The 15,368-nt window shown below is 40.7% G+C and overlaps 1 protein-coding gene across 22 annotated transcripts in view; it reads right to left on the bottom strand.

The window, feature by feature from the left end:
* Nucleotides 1–435: 435 nt before the first annotated feature.
* BNC2 (basonuclin zinc finger protein 2) overlaps nucleotides 436–15,368 on the bottom strand; it is a 428,775-nt gene continuing 413,842 nt past the window's right edge. For 16 of the 22 annotated variants that reach the window (XM_033858069.2, XM_033858065.2, XM_073806103.1 and 13 more), the window contains one exon: nucleotides 436–10,424. In XM_033858069.2, the coding sequence (XP_033713960.1) occupies nucleotides 9,764–10,424 (661 nt within the window). In that variant the 3' untranslated portion in view covers nucleotides 436–9,763. Of the gene's footprint in view, nucleotides 10,425–12,025; nucleotides 12,060–15,368 lie in introns of all 22 variants that reach the window. The other 6 variants (XM_073806104.1, XM_033858076.2, XM_073806098.1 and 3 more) reach the window with 4 other exon arrangements.

Genomic DNA, 15,368 nt, shown 5'->3' with positions numbered 1-15,368 from the left:
AAATTTCACAGGGTCAAGGTGGAAGATATTTGCAGAAAGCCAAGGGGCAAATATACCTAAGGTCTTCCTTTCCTTAAAGGAGCTTGTGCCAAGGCTTTGGGGACAAGAAATTCTTGAGAGACACTGGAAAAGCATCCCCAAAGGGATAGCTTTAGTGAGAAAAGGCTCAGTCAGTGTTTGCTGGGTTGCATCGCGACTGGCAGGATCGCCGTAGCTCTGACTCAGCTTTGCCATCTGAGCAAGAGATGAGTTTGATCTTCCTAAGAAGTGAATTCAGTAATACCATAACTCAGACCAAAATGAAGACTGAGTTATCCAACAAGTGTGCTTAAATAAGGGTGAGTCACGATGTGGGCTGAAGTGTTTCTAGGTGTGTTTTATAAAGGTCTCTTGGAGTTTGTTGAGGTTTCTTCAAATCAAGAAGGTAAGAAGAGATCAGTGATAAATCTTTAATATAAAAATTGTACAAGAATTTTGATACAAATTACAAGAGGTATTTGGACAAAATATGAATAAAATTCCATTTACATCCCCAAACCCTTATGCATTTTATGCAAAAGACATACTGTAGACAGTTATAGTACAGAAAATACAACAAAAGAAATAGCAAATAAAAACTTTTAATTCCCTCAGACTACTAATAAAAACAAACCGAAAAGCAAAACCAAAAACGAAACAAAAACAAAACCCTTGTTCAAGGTACATACAGTATTTACGAAGCTACCGACGTCACAATGATTAGATCAGGGTGATGCAAGCTGTCCCCGTCCCTTGGTGCTGCGCCCTTTTGTAGTGCAAACTTTGGTTCTGTGGCAGGCTGAGCAGAGAGGCTGGTCTGATGCAGAGGAGAAGAGAAACGAAAAAAGCATAAACCCCCAAACTCTGGGAGGAGGGAGAGGACGTATCTTGGAGAAAATTCTTTTCCTTAAGATATTTCAATTCCCTTGGGCCAATTTTGCTGTCAAATAGGCAGGTTGAGTCAAATGTTTTTGTTAGCGAGACACACCAGTGGGTTTGGGGTGAATAAGAAAGTTAGGCGTTCTCTCAACCAGGTGAGGGATCTTGCTAGTTCCAAAAGGCCTAGTCCCTGAAGAGCAGTAGAGAACGGAGAGCTTTCTTTCCTGAAGCCCCGACTCGCCTCCACCTTTGAGGAAAGGCCCAGGGAGGCCTCAGACCGAAGTCTTCTCCTGGTTTCTCTGCCTTCCCTCACCCCTCAGACCTCCAGATACCCACGTTTAGCAATCCTGCCCTTGTTCGTACTGGCACTGGTAGGAAAATGGTAAGACTTTTCTGCAGGGCAGCTGAACCAAAGTTTGCACAGGAAAGTGAGAGCACCATATATTATAAATCTTAGTCATATAAGCTTAATATATAATGCTAGAACATCTCATTCACTTAATCCACGTTATGTAAACCCTGGACAGGGTAGAACACACAAATGTTTCCATAAGCCATCAAAATCCGGGTGAGGGAGGGAGTGTTCTACCTTCTTGCTTCAGAAAAGAATTTTTTTAAGGGGTGGGTGAGATCAGAAGAAGACAGGGCAGGGGTGGAAATATAATGGAAAACTCAGGGGACATTAAGATGGGCAATGAGAGGAATGGATTACTCTGTACAAAGACATGCAAAAATGCTCCAAATTGAGTACTAAATGAAAAAAAAAATTCAACCTTGGTTTATGCATCTCAAGTGAACCTACTAACTCAGCACATTGTCTGGGAGTCAAGAGCATCATACCTCGTGAATCACCGCTTCTCATGGCTGTGGCACTGATTCACAGGCAGGGCAGGGGGATGCTTTGTCTCCTAGCATGGAAAGGACGGGCAGCCTGTCTCCTGTGGAAACAGTGCCAGGTCAGCTCACCTTGCAGCGGGGGACTACCAAGTGGGCTGGGCTTTTCTCCCCTTCTTGTGGAAAGCATTTCCAGGACCAGATGAGTGGAGCTCTCGCACACATCCAGGGCCACCCCCCGCCCCGAGTCACCTCTCAATCCTTGCATTCCGTAACAGAAGTGGGCAGAGCCGGTTCATAATGGATCGATTTGCCATCTTACTTGTGCATTATTTCAGCATCACATTTGGCAACAGGAAGCCTTATAAAGTCTCGGTATAACGCTTAGATATTCTCTCTTCAAGAAATATAGTTTTATACTATCTATTTCTCTCCATTCTTGTTAAAATACCTTTTTATGCTCTTCCTTCCCTTCAGAGTCTTTAAAAAAAAAGGAAGCTAGAAACACATTAAAATAATTGGGAGTGTCCTTAAGCATCCCTGTTATTTAAAGGGTGGGGGAAAGGTCATATTAGTTAGCAGAATCTGTGCAATTCTGGCAGCTGAATTTTTAATTAAGATTCTCTTAAGATGTTTGCTAAATGATTGTAATATATACATACTGGGGGAACTTCAAAAAACATCAACTGCTTTTTCTCTGACCCCAAGAATCCTTTACTCAAAGTGCTTTTCTTCCCAGTCCTAAGTAGTTAATGCAATTATTTTAGCACGGGTTTGTCAACACAGACCTGGTAAGTCGTCTGTCCCTAAATCTGCCACTTTTCTCTTTGCGTAAGTTAGTATCAAAGATGACACCCACCTGTATCTTATTGGGTTGACAAATAGATTTGAAATGTGACTGTTCAAAGCGGGGTTGGGGGGCGGGTCATCAGCTTCTAACAGACCTGCTGCTGGAGGGTTAGAAAGAAGCATGGAGTCCCCTAGTTCCCCAAGGAAGATGCACAGAGATCTTGCACTTCATTTAGCCACCAACTAGCCACCTTTTACCATCCTTTAAGTAGTTTAATATACAAAAATAGCAGCCAATACCTACATGCTTTTCAGGCTCAAGATGTTTGGGAAGATAACACTTTCACGTGATCTTCCTTTGTACCTTTTGTCCCCTAGTCACTTGATTTCGTAAAGCTCACGCGCTTGTACTTACCAAAATTTTCCCAAAGTGGAGAATTTACTTTTACGTATAGGGTGGTCTCTGTTTTAGTGATTCAAGTCAAAGTCCCCGTGCCTTATTATTTTTTTCAGATTGTCAGTCCAATTAAACAAAACAAAGGTGAATTTGTCTTGTTACACTATGGATTTGGAGGTTCTCATGGCAAGACACGTGTTCATTTAGACTAACAGTTGGGCGTCAAAACTAAAAAAGAAAAAAAAAATTTTTTTTTTTTTTTTTTTTACCATCACGCACAACCAATTTGTTACAACACGTGCACTTTTTGCTTTCCTTACAGAATATGGGGCGATCTAATACCACTTTTGTCACTGACTTGCAGAAACTGTGCTCTCATTATAGGGCCACACCCAGTACTCCCAAAATGCATGGGCTTGGAATTGCAATACTTAAGTTTCCAAAGACTCAAAGGATGCCATCAAAGTCAGCATCTCTCTACTGACCCTTAAGAAGTAGTCTTGTTACTGTCCAGTTAATAGCTGGAGAGGGCACCTTGAGGCAGCTTTGGGCTTACCAAAGATACAGTTTAGTGGGTGTGTGTAGGGGCTCATGTGCTGGGAGGAGAAGGGGGTGGGGGGGGAGAGAGAGAGAGAGAGAGAGAGAGAGACTGTGAATGTGTGTACATCAGGGAACTCAGTGGGAAAGCCTAGCCCTTGTACTCAATTTCCCCTTCACAAGGGATAAACAGGCAATTACGCATCCTTTTATATTTGATGGCCAAGTGCTGAACTGGAAAGCACACTATTAGTTTGTGTCCCTTCAGGGCCAGGGCAATAAGTAGCCAGGAGACCTGGAGCTGAAGCAGAGAGGGTGTTGTCTGCTGTTAGTGTGACAGTCTTGTCAGCAGCGTTCACATTACTGGAAGGTAATAAAGTGACAAGTAAGTTATTAGAAAGATATGAGGTGAAATTGAACTGAAGCTTCTCGATGCTCAGCCTGGCTTTTTCCCTTCCTCTTTTGTAACCCTCCACTATTTGTTACAAACTGAGCCTTGTCTTGATACACTATATAGAAAAGTTTTTTTTTTTTTTTTGCAGTAAAGGTCAAATGAATTTACAACACTTCAGAGGAGAATAAAGATAGTTTTATGACAACTATAGTACGTTACTTCAAAAAAATATATAGCATTATAATGAACAATAATGCTGATCCAATTCAGTGTACTTGTAAAAATGCTTAGGTTTTTTTTTTAAAACCCCTGTGATTAGGCATTTGGATTTTTCAACAAATGCCAAAAAGACACTATTTGATGTCCAGTTATTGCCGAATGACCATAAACATCATTTTTGTGCAAAATGTGGGAAGAATGAGGATGATGGGAGGACACAGGAAAGGCTGGGTGTCTGGGCAAGAGTGATGTTAGATTAATTCACTAGTCAGTTTTACAGCTGGATTTACGTAATACTAACGGAAAATTAATGTTTACAGTGAGCAACTCTCCAACTATAGGAAATAGGGAAATACGTTTGGGACAGAGCAGATATGGCCTTAATGCTAACATAAGCAAGGCTACCTACCACACACAGTTCAGCTTGGAGGGAAAATATGAAAACAGAAAAGTTATTTTTATGCTTCGTAGAAAGGTGAATGAGCTCACATTCTGATCAAGAGATTTTTAGCCACATAGCATCACTAGCACGGCTATGGGGGCAAAAAGCCACAGAAATGATGGAGAAAGAACAGATCCGTGCTGGCTACCACGCCCTTCAACTCCACTTGTCACAACTAGAGCTTGGTTTGACCATTGGACTTTTCTAGGACCTAGTTGACCCAATGGATCTTTTTGTTCCCTAAGGGACTCTAGCATCACTTTCCACTCCAAAAAAAAAAAAGAAGAAAGAAAAGAAAAAAAGAACAGCCCCTGCACAACTGCCCTAGTTGGCTTCCGTGATCCGAAAGGGACTTGAGCTATTCCAGGTAGCAGCCTTCCTTTCTTCCTCCCTCCCTCCTCAGACTGGGGTTCAGGGATGCACCTGGTCATGGGGAGCTCTGGGGGGCACTGCATCGATGTGCTCTCACTGGCTGCTAGGCTGAGCTGCACCAGACTTTTCTCGTGACTGTTTCAGTGCCTTCACTATTTTCTTTTCTGGTTACCTTCAATCCAGGGCAGGTACGAATCCTCTACTTAATATCCCTCACTCTGCTTTAAAGAACTGTGATTCCCTCCAGTCTCTTTGGCACCTGCCTTTTATTGCCCTCCGTACTCATTTAGACCCCTCCCATTAGACAAAGAATGAGAGGGAAAAGCAAAATCCTCTAAATATTCCAAGTTTGGGGGAATATAAGTGATTTTTAAAAACCCTGAAATTTGTCCTAATTTTGAAAAGTTCAAGAAAAGGAGTGTGTCCACAGGCTCAAAGGTTTCTTCTGGATGATCTGTTTCTGATGACAGCAGATGGAGCGTGTCTTACGAGGGCTGAACTTTATTCACTCTGTTAGTCAATCTAACCCAACGCTAAAGACCAAGTGCAAGTTAGGACTGCTCAGGTCAACTGTTGGCAGTTAGCAGCATGTCCGTCTCAATCTGATTACTGGCCTCTTTCTGTTTTAATTGCCAAGGGCCCCCTTTCTCATTTGCTTGGCACACGTCAGGGGTGTGTACAGAGGAAGGGGAACAAAAGGTCACTTTTTATTTGGTGGGAACCCAGCGCATGGTTTCCCCTGAGTAAAATGAGGAGAATGCCTCTGGAAGAGCCAGCCCATTCTTGATATATTCAAAGCTTGCTTTTCTTTTTCTTTTTTTTTTTAAGAGCAATGTATATACTAACAGGCTATTGACCACTTAAGTGCCTTTCTCCTCTTACTGGAAGGGCCTGGAAATTCACGACCAAAGAAATTACACTACAAGGACAGTGGCGCCATTGTGCTAAAAACAATTTCAAAAGATGTTTGTCACCTTGAGAAGGAAAACATTAACACCCTGAAACCTTTAAAAGGCATCAGGCTGAACTGGGCGGCCGGACTAAGATCTGAAATGCACTGACTTATTTCAATACAATTAATAGCAGAACAAAGAATGTCCCGCTTTTTATCACATTTTTAAAACCAAATTACCTATTCTTGCTCTGTGTCGTCCCCCTCCATAACACACAGATACTCCCTAAAGCAGACTAAGCCTTTCTGATATTTACAAACACACAGTTTAAAATGATCAAAACAGTACATTTCAACACCACCTAGCAAACATGCACATTAATAATACTGCCCAATTTTGTACCTGTGACAAAATGCTGGTTAAAATCAATCAAATGGGAAAAGGCTGCTTGGATGAAAAAGCTGCATCCCTATTCCTTTTTCAGCTGGCATAGAATGGATGCAGCTGAACAGAACCTGTTTCACAATAGGAAACTCCTATGAAAAAAGAAATGAGTACGAGTGGGCAAAGATGAAGGGCTCAGTGGTTAAAATGCTGATCTCTTTATCCTTCCCGTTTACAAATAAGCCTTGAGATCACCATCTTAACTAGATTTAGAGTTAAGTCCAAACAATGCACTCAGGCACACACCCAAGAACAAGCAACACTGGGGGACTAAAAGAAATGTACATTTCATGATTCTCCATCTTATGGACCACTTCCGTCCACTCCCCCTGTCCCTTTTAAGCAAATAGGCTTTAAATTGGAAAATGTTATACACCCACTTAGAAGGCCACCATAACATGTGGGCACCTGAGGCACAATAGTAGCAAAGGGGAGAGACTCCAAAAGGGCAAGTTGTCCAGGACTCCCTGCCGTTTCTCCAACAAAAGGCAGCTGAACACATTCATGCTCTGAGCAAGGGAACTTCTACCTTGAGAATCCTGTCACTTCTGGGCTTGTTCTAACTGGCTATCCACACTAGCCTGGTTTGTGGCAAGTAACAAACATTTGTTCTAAGCCTGGTTCGTTTGCTGTGACCTGCTGACAGCTATGTAATTCACTCATTAGGGCTCTTTGACCTTTTAGTTGACATTAAATTAAACAGAGTAAACACTGATTTTTGTACAAGATGAGTTCTAATATTTCAACCTAGAGTGTAACTGTTAAAAATGGCTGAAAATTTGTTATTTTCATAAAACGAAGTGTCATTTAGTCTACGCACACTCCCAAAGCTAGTGTTTCCATAGTCTTTGTTGGGATACCAAAAATATGTTTTTTTCCACTCTTTTGGAATCGAATCATTTGGATAATAGGGCAACAGCAGCAACACAGAGAATGCTAAGAGAACCAAAATGTTTGCAAACAAACTTTCATTATTCTAGTTCAGTCTTTCACAAACATACTGTACAGAGTCTTATATGGTATAAAACAAACAAAGGAAAACATCTCTGTCTATTCAGTTTAACACAACACCAAAATAAAGCAATTAAGACTTTGGGGAATTCAAAGGTACAAGAAAACAAAAATGGTTAGCACTAATTCCTCAGCTTTTTTCACCGTAAACATTTGTCATTTAACAGACATAGTGTCTGATATAATTTCTTTTGTACTGCAAATACTTTTGGTCTCTCCTCACTGTAGAACAGATGAAGAATTAAATGAACCCCATAGCATGCTCTGAAGGAGATGAAAAGATAAAGCCCCTAGACACATCTAGCTTATCTTTAAGAATCTATCATTTGTGAAATTTTCACAAAGAAAAATACTGAATCCTCAACTAATGATGCTTATTTTTGGAAACAATAAATACTGTGAGGTACGATAAATCCTACAGGAATAATAAAAAGAGAAACATATTAACAGTTTCCTTTGGCAAATTTAACGGAAGTGAATGCTGATGTGAACCTAGAAAGAAAATCACAAAACATGAAAAATGGAAATAACATTAAAAGTTAAGACAAAGGGGGTATTTCTAACTTTTAGACTGCTGAGAGAAATGTTTGATGCCCTTAAATGCAGAAAAGAAATACATTCTCTTTAAATTACTGGGTACTGTTTGACAAAATATTCCTTGTTTATCTCTTTTTTCCCCCCTCCACTTAAAAAAAAAAAAAAAGACAACAAAACACAGTCTGCAACTCACACCCTAATGGTTTTGGCTGCAGACTGAACTTGAGTAAATATCATCATTTAGTCAGTATGTTGTGGTAGCTGAGGCTGCTGATGTGGTAAACCAGCTCAGGCAACATGTGTAAACATCGGAAACAAAACAAAACAAAACACAACAAAAAAGGTTTGGAGAATCCTCTCCCCTCCTCTTTCTCACTCTCGATTGCTTGGTTTCAGGCTTGCTTTCATTTCTCTCTGACAAATCGTGTGGGGAAACACAAAACACTAAACAGTGAGAGATCCTATTTTAAACCCCCTTCTTCTGGCTTTTCAGAAAGGAGTGTTGCTTAGTTCAAGTTCAGCACATGTTTGCAAAGCTTCCAAGTACTGCTGCTGCCGCTCTTAAAGGTCTTTGATTTTGTCTCTCAAACCCGCCTGAATCGGAGTACTACTGCGGAACGTGCAGTGAATTACATAGCCACACAACAGACCAACCCAGTTCAGACTTTGTCTTTTTAAAGGATTAAGGGTTAGGTCCTTGCGAATGAGTGCTCAACTCTTACTGGATTCAGCTTTGTTCCATAGTGAGTAATTTGGGCTTTTGTATCCTGAAATATTATCCAGCCTCTAAAGAATAAATGCCTTAGCTGTTTCACACCACATAATTTTGTTTTCCTTTTATGTAACTTAACATATAAGCAAGAAGGTTGCAGTGTTGATTGTAATAACATTCAGCACTTGAATCACCAAGTGTTTTTTTCTAAAGCGGTTTTCTGGTGGCCGACAAATTGGCCTGTGGTTATGTTGAGTGACTAATTGTATTTTCTTTTCTGGAAACTTGTGCAAAGTTGGCAGTTTTGTGTTAACACTAATACTTTTGTTTGGCATTTGTGCCCTATACTGACCAGACCATTTTTATACAAGTGAATTTTTTTAAAAAGACACTTACTCGAAGTATGGCAATAGTTTAAGGATAAAAAAGAAGCATGGATATTACACATCCCCTTGTAGTGTATGAAAAAAAGTGCATGACTGGATTTATGTACTAGTACAGGACATTTTAAAAAATCAGATCTGTGCTGTAAGGCATGCCAGCACCTCTTTATCACTATATCTAGCAGGTAGTAAAAACAAGACCATGTTTTTTTTTTTTTCCTTAAAAAATGTGCATTAATGCTAACATAAATGAATAGAGCTAGCCAGCAAACTATTTTTTTTTTCCTGTATATCTAACAGCTGATGTAACTGTAAAAAATTAAACAAAAGAGTTAAACAACCATCAATACAACTGTTTTACATCATTGGCCTCTCAAGGCTAAATATTTACAGGTGAATCTGCCATGCTTTAATTGAAGATTCTCTCAAAGCTTTAAAGTTCACAAAAGACAACTATAAGGAGTTCCTTTTTTGTTTCTTTTTGTTCCTCCCTTTTATTTTTTGTGCAGGCAACAGTCATGGGTACAACAAATTGTCTCTTTGGAGAGGACCAGGAATTATTATTCTGTCAAAATTTGGGCTAGTTGCACGCTTTTATGTGTGGATGTGTGTATACGTGTTTAAAGGGTACTTTGTTTTCACCCCCAAATGAAAGATCCGACCTATAAAGGAAAAAGAGAAAAAAACTTCAAAAGCACCTAGTGTTTATCTTTTTGTATCTAAAGAAAAGAAAACGTGTGTGTGTGTGTGTGTGTGTATATGTAGACACAGAGGCATACGTGTGTATACGCACACACATATACACACACACCATCCCAAGTACACAAGCACACACTGACTATGGCAGTTCAAATACGTAGGCCATCTGGTGAGAGCTGGCATTTGTAGTGTCCTTTCTGAGACTAATCTACCGAAGTGAAGGGAATGTTCTTGTGGAGATTAGGGTTCTGACTGTGCCGATTCCGGCTTCGCACAGAGGAGAACATCATATTGCAACCGGGGACTTTGCACTTGTGCATTTCTCGCAAATGCACGGTTTTGTAGTGCACTCGCAGGGTCCCCTTGTTGCTGTACATCTTGTGGCAAATGTTGCACATGATCCCACCATTGCTCCCGGACAAGCTGTTGAACATCAGAGATCCTGAAACGTCAGCCCCGAGGCTGCCAGCGAGGGTGGGGACCTCGGCCTTGTGCGCCGACTCCCCACTGTCACTCGCCCCGTCGATGTCATCCAGGAGGATCCCCTCGTCGCTGCCTGCGTCGGATTCTCTGGAGGAATGGATGCTGCTGCTGGACTGGAGGCTGGAGGTGGTGCTCAGGTCCAGGACCATGTAGTCCTCCGCCATGCCCCTCCCGTACCCGTTCAGGTGGGAGTCTTCTGTCCCCGCGGGAGAGGAGGCGTCTTCCCTGACGTCGAGCCCCAAGGGGTGCTGGGCACCATAGATCTTCATCAAAAATTCATCCCGGAGGTCCTTGCTAAGGGAGGGCTGCGATGAGTCCAGGCCCATGTCATCGAGTTCTTTGGTCAACAGTTTACGATGGAGATTGATGTTGGCACTGTGTCTAGGAAAACAAGAGGGAAGGGGGGGGTAGGTGTACAGGGAGTGGGGAGGGTGAGAAAAAGGAGAGCATTTTAAAATTGATTCAGCTTCCACTAGGTACCACATAAGCACATTCATTGCTAATGACACCCCTGTAAAAGCAAACATTTCCCCACATCCTCAGGATTTGGGAATAAGTGGTGGTGGGGAGTGCAATAAGGGGAGCTTTTCATTAACATAATTTTTATAAGAGAGTAAAATTCCTCAGCGGTAGGATGAATGCAAACCCATGCACCTTTTCCTGAATGATTGTTCTGTTCGTTTTACACTGTAGCAGCATCAGCTGCAGAGAATCTCACAGCAGAGATTTGAAAAAATACATTAAATAGGATAAAAGGATGGAAACGTTCTGCTTGTCTAAACTGAACAATTTGAATTTACCTAAAAACAAAACAAAGCCTTTTTTTTCTAGAGCAAACACTTTTAAAGGTGTAAAAAGGATCCTTTTTTAAAAAAAGTAAATGGTCTAGATAATTTAGGGTTCACTTGACAAAATAATGACTCGTTCCCCCTCACCTTCCTACACTGCAAGTTTTAGGTAGGAAAAACAATAAGCTTAAAAGGTTAGCAATTTGAAATAGGGTTACAGACTGTCTTTAAACATAAATCCCTTTTTGCAGAATGGGATCTCAGCTCAATCTAATAGTAAAATACATTTATTTTCAGAAGCTGCTACCTTTTAGAGTTGAAAATGTTTTCAAGTACTTTAAGTTTTAAAAATTTAATTCTTAAAAAAAAAAACCCTGAAAAACAGAAGTTGACTTTTTAAATAAAACCCACCCACCCTTTAAAAACATCACACTCAACAACAGAAAAAAACCCAAAGGGACCGAAAAAGAAAAAAAACCCCACACAATAAATACAAAAAAAAAAAAAAAAAATCAGGCACGATAATAACACATGGTCCCTCTATTTTAACAACTGGAGTCCATACTTCTTAGACAAGCAAAACTTTTACTCTACTCACTGAATGCTTTGCTTGCATTAAAAAAAAGAAAAAAAAAGATAGGATTTATCCCAGAGCATCCATAGGGATGTCATGATTTACCAAAGCCTGATAGGTTATTATCTGTCTGAAAACATTGCCTTTGTATTTATATCCCCCATTTATTTTTAAAGTGCCCTTGGGCATATACCTCTCTCCACCTGCAAAGGCTCACGTGTGACACGTACCTAAATTGAAGGCTACCCTTCCAAAAGTTAAACCAGTAAATAAATATACAGATATAAAAGCTTCTCGATAATGGCAGAAGCTCTACCTCTTAGAGAAGTAATTGTGATAACCGAAATTGATAATAGAAATGACCTAGAATGGCCAGCATCAAGTTCAACAGACCACCTGATTAGAATTAAAAAGTATGGACGACCGAGATGAGTCACTCCATTTGGTGACGAGCATGGCTAATATCTCTTAGAGATGGTTGAGAGGTATGTGCCTCAGAGACAAGAAAGGTGGGAAACACTTCTCCACCTTTCCACACAAGACAATATACAGCACTCCGGGTTTGAAGGGGCAGAGGGGCGGCAGCCCCTCCGCGCTGCACTTAGGAAGGCTGAGCTTACCTTGTGATAATAAGATCAGCTTTCTAATCTTTTGCTAAATCGATCACAAAAGAAAGCAAGAATGAGAGACAGAGAAAAAAAGAGAGAAGGAGAGAGAGAGAGAAAACAAATTCACATTCTAGACATCTGGTTTAAAAAAAAAACTTAAACAATAACATAGGGATTTAAAATGTTCTGATCATAAAATCATTTTCTGTCATAAGCGATCATCTCAGGCTGTCTCGATGATTTTTCAGATCAGCCGCATCATCCAAAAAGTCATACATCAAATTAAGATAAACCAAATTCACAGCATCAGCATCGTCCGTAAATGAGTTCTGCACAGATGCATGCAGTGTGCGGATATGTGAATGATGAACAGAAGTGGTCCCCACGGTCCCTGCTCTGACACAGTCGCTCCCCGTCTCCTTGGTGTCAGATGGCAGATGACTCCAAGTGCGGGTTGCTAAGCAGAGTGTAGGAAATGCCTACTGTGAAGTCTTTCCCCTGACATGTAGGTATGACACCACCAGAGTTATTACAGGAATGTGGAAGTAGAGTGACAGTACATACTGTCAAACAATCTACTGATAAAACAATCTGCCGACCACAAGCAGCTCACGAGGTCCTACCCCTGTGTATTATTTTTAACACCCTCCCTCCCCTCCCTTTCTTAATTTCACAAGCACACATTTTGCGATGACTTTAATCTAGAACTCCGTTGCTTCTCACACATCTGCAGTTACCTAGATTCACTGCTGAGAAAACAACAGCCAGACACACAGCAGTTACATCAAGACACACTGAATAAGGAAGAATAAATTAACATCGACAAAAGGGACACACGGATCCCCCAGATGGACACATCTTTCCGAAGATGACTTGTGAAATTGCACATCTCCACTGCTATGTTACCAGGAAGAGATGTTTCTCTTCATTTCTCACTTAACAGCAATGGAAATCTGTAATCTAATTAGATGATGTACCAGCCCTCAATATCTGTCAACCGAACAATGTGCAGAAATGTGTAGACCAGCTCTGGCACTCTGTTCAACAGTGTCCCTTTTCCGCTGTCAGCAGTACTGTTGGCCTCCGCTAATATAATTACTTTGGCTGTTATTCAATTAAGTGCCATCCCTTGCTTAAGAAAAAAAGCTACTTTATCAATTGATTCAGGTGTAATGCAATAATAAAGATGAACTCATGGCAGTGCATTAGCTCTGCTGTTCATAACTTCAGTACACGGGTTCATTCGTGGTAGTCGATTTCCATTATGCAACCACAGTTCAAGAGAATTGATTATGTTCATTTCTTAATCTGTTTCATTTTTTGTTTGATAATCCTCCTAAATGCCATACGCAAAATACTGGGGATGGGAAGAACGTGCTGTGGAAAGCTTACTGGTCCACTCTCATGATGGTGGGTTTGTTCTAACTAACTCCAGTACTACTGGGGTGGAAAGAGGCAAAGCAAGAGAAGAAGGGAGAGGAGACAGATTCTTTAGAGAGTCCCGATCCTGTGCCTCAAGAGGTTAGGTTCAGCCTCCACAGAATGGACAAAAGGCAGCACTTGATGTTAACAGAGACCTGGACTCAAGTCAATCCAAACCCTGAACTGTCAGAGAACACTGCCCAAGGAGGAGAGACAAACACCTGGGGTTAACAGCAACTTACAAGTTTACGTGGATCAGAAAACCAAAGAGGTGAAAGGAAAGGGAAGACGGAAGAGACACAGAGAGAAGTCACGCCAACGGACTATCGGACGTACAGGGAGGAGGATCCTGAAATGGGAGGAAGACCAGAGAGTGCTGGAAACGGGAGGACCCGCAGCCGAGGAAGCAGTAGGCAGCTGTCCGTAAGGAGGAGAAGGGGGACTCCAGAAAGGAACCAATTCCGAGTTCTCCAGAGAGAGAGTTTTTCTAGAAAATAAACCTAGTGTTCTGAATATTTATCTCCAGAAAAGAGGAAAAAATAATCATGAACAAAAACCATGTTAGCACTTACTATATTTTATAAGAATGTCAACAGTACAAAAGCTGTTTCTATTTGCTTTGATTAGGTAGGTAATACCGATACTCCGGGGAGGCAGCTTCCTCTTACAGAAAAAACAAAAATGACTGGGATGAAGAGAAAAGGTGAGTTGATAAGTAGAAGGGGTAAGGATCTGATCTCACTGGGGATCTCGTCAAGAGAGTAGGCCAAGATTTAGTCCCAAGATGGTCACATTCAAGAAGAACGTAAGCTATACCTGATTCAACCTCAAGTCTCTTGCAGCTCAAGTAGAATACTTTGCACTTCGGACATAATTACATTTATTTGACTTCAATCAATAATATGCAGCCTTACAGAAACTTTCCCCAGAATACATTGTGGAAGAGAAAACAATGATCCCAAGATTGGAAGCATGTAACTGAATATTTAAGAAAAGACACTGATAATACAGCAGGGAATAATTCTGACCCTATCACACCCCACCGTGGTGTAAGGTAATGATATATAATTAGGGCATGACACAGTCCTATAACCTAGGCTATGCTTGGAATCACAAATGTTTCCTCTGACCCTCTGTACTCTTCCCTACTCTTTCTGTACTGAGTTTACCAAAAAGCCTCTTGAAAACTGAGAGCACCCTCAAAAGCAAAAAAGTTATGAAGCCTATACGATATAGGGGAGGTCATAAAACCAAACTTACTCCATGAAATGCTGAGTGGAAGTACTCTAGCTGGACTAAAGTGGACTACCAGTCTTTTTCGGTTTCTTTAGTGAAAACACGTCAATTATATGTCAGTTTAAAAAAAAAGAAAAAAAAACTTTACCATGCAACCACAGAAGACACCAAATCCAACACAGTCAAGCAAATGCAAGTGCCCTTTAGAGAAAGTCAGTCCTGTCTTGAGCTTTTCTTTTCTCACGTTTCTCTTTCCAAGCTTCTTCAAGTGCCCAGTTCAACTTAATGCAATGTTTAATCATAAAAATAAAAATTAAACACATTAAATACATTGAAAAGAAAAAGCGTTTTGAGATTTTTAACTTTGGTTTTGAGAGGAAGGAACTTTAAAGAAAAAGTCTCATGAGCAAATTAGAAAATCAGAATGTGGTTGTCCAAAGTGAATAGTAAATCAAGCTATAGGTTACATGAGAAACTGAATCTAACCTTAATTCTTAATCAGTTCTGAGCCATTCTAAACTTAGCGAATTGAAACAAAATACTTGATAATTACAATGCCTCAGGTGAAATGGAATTGAGGCTCCATGTTGGAGCTTTTGCCTCTCCACACACACACACACACACACACTTCTCAAATTATATTGTCCAGAATGATCCTAGTGATGTATACACAGCAGATACCACTATATATATGGGG

This window comes from Tursiops truncatus, chromosome 6 (assembly GCF_011762595.2).
Source record: "Tursiops truncatus isolate mTurTru1 chromosome 6, mTurTru1.mat.Y, whole genome shotgun sequence".
NCBI classification, from domain to species: domain Eukaryota; kingdom Metazoa; phylum Chordata; class Mammalia; order Artiodactyla; family Delphinidae; genus Tursiops; species Tursiops truncatus.
This window is presented reverse-complemented; position numbering and strand designations above follow the sequence as displayed.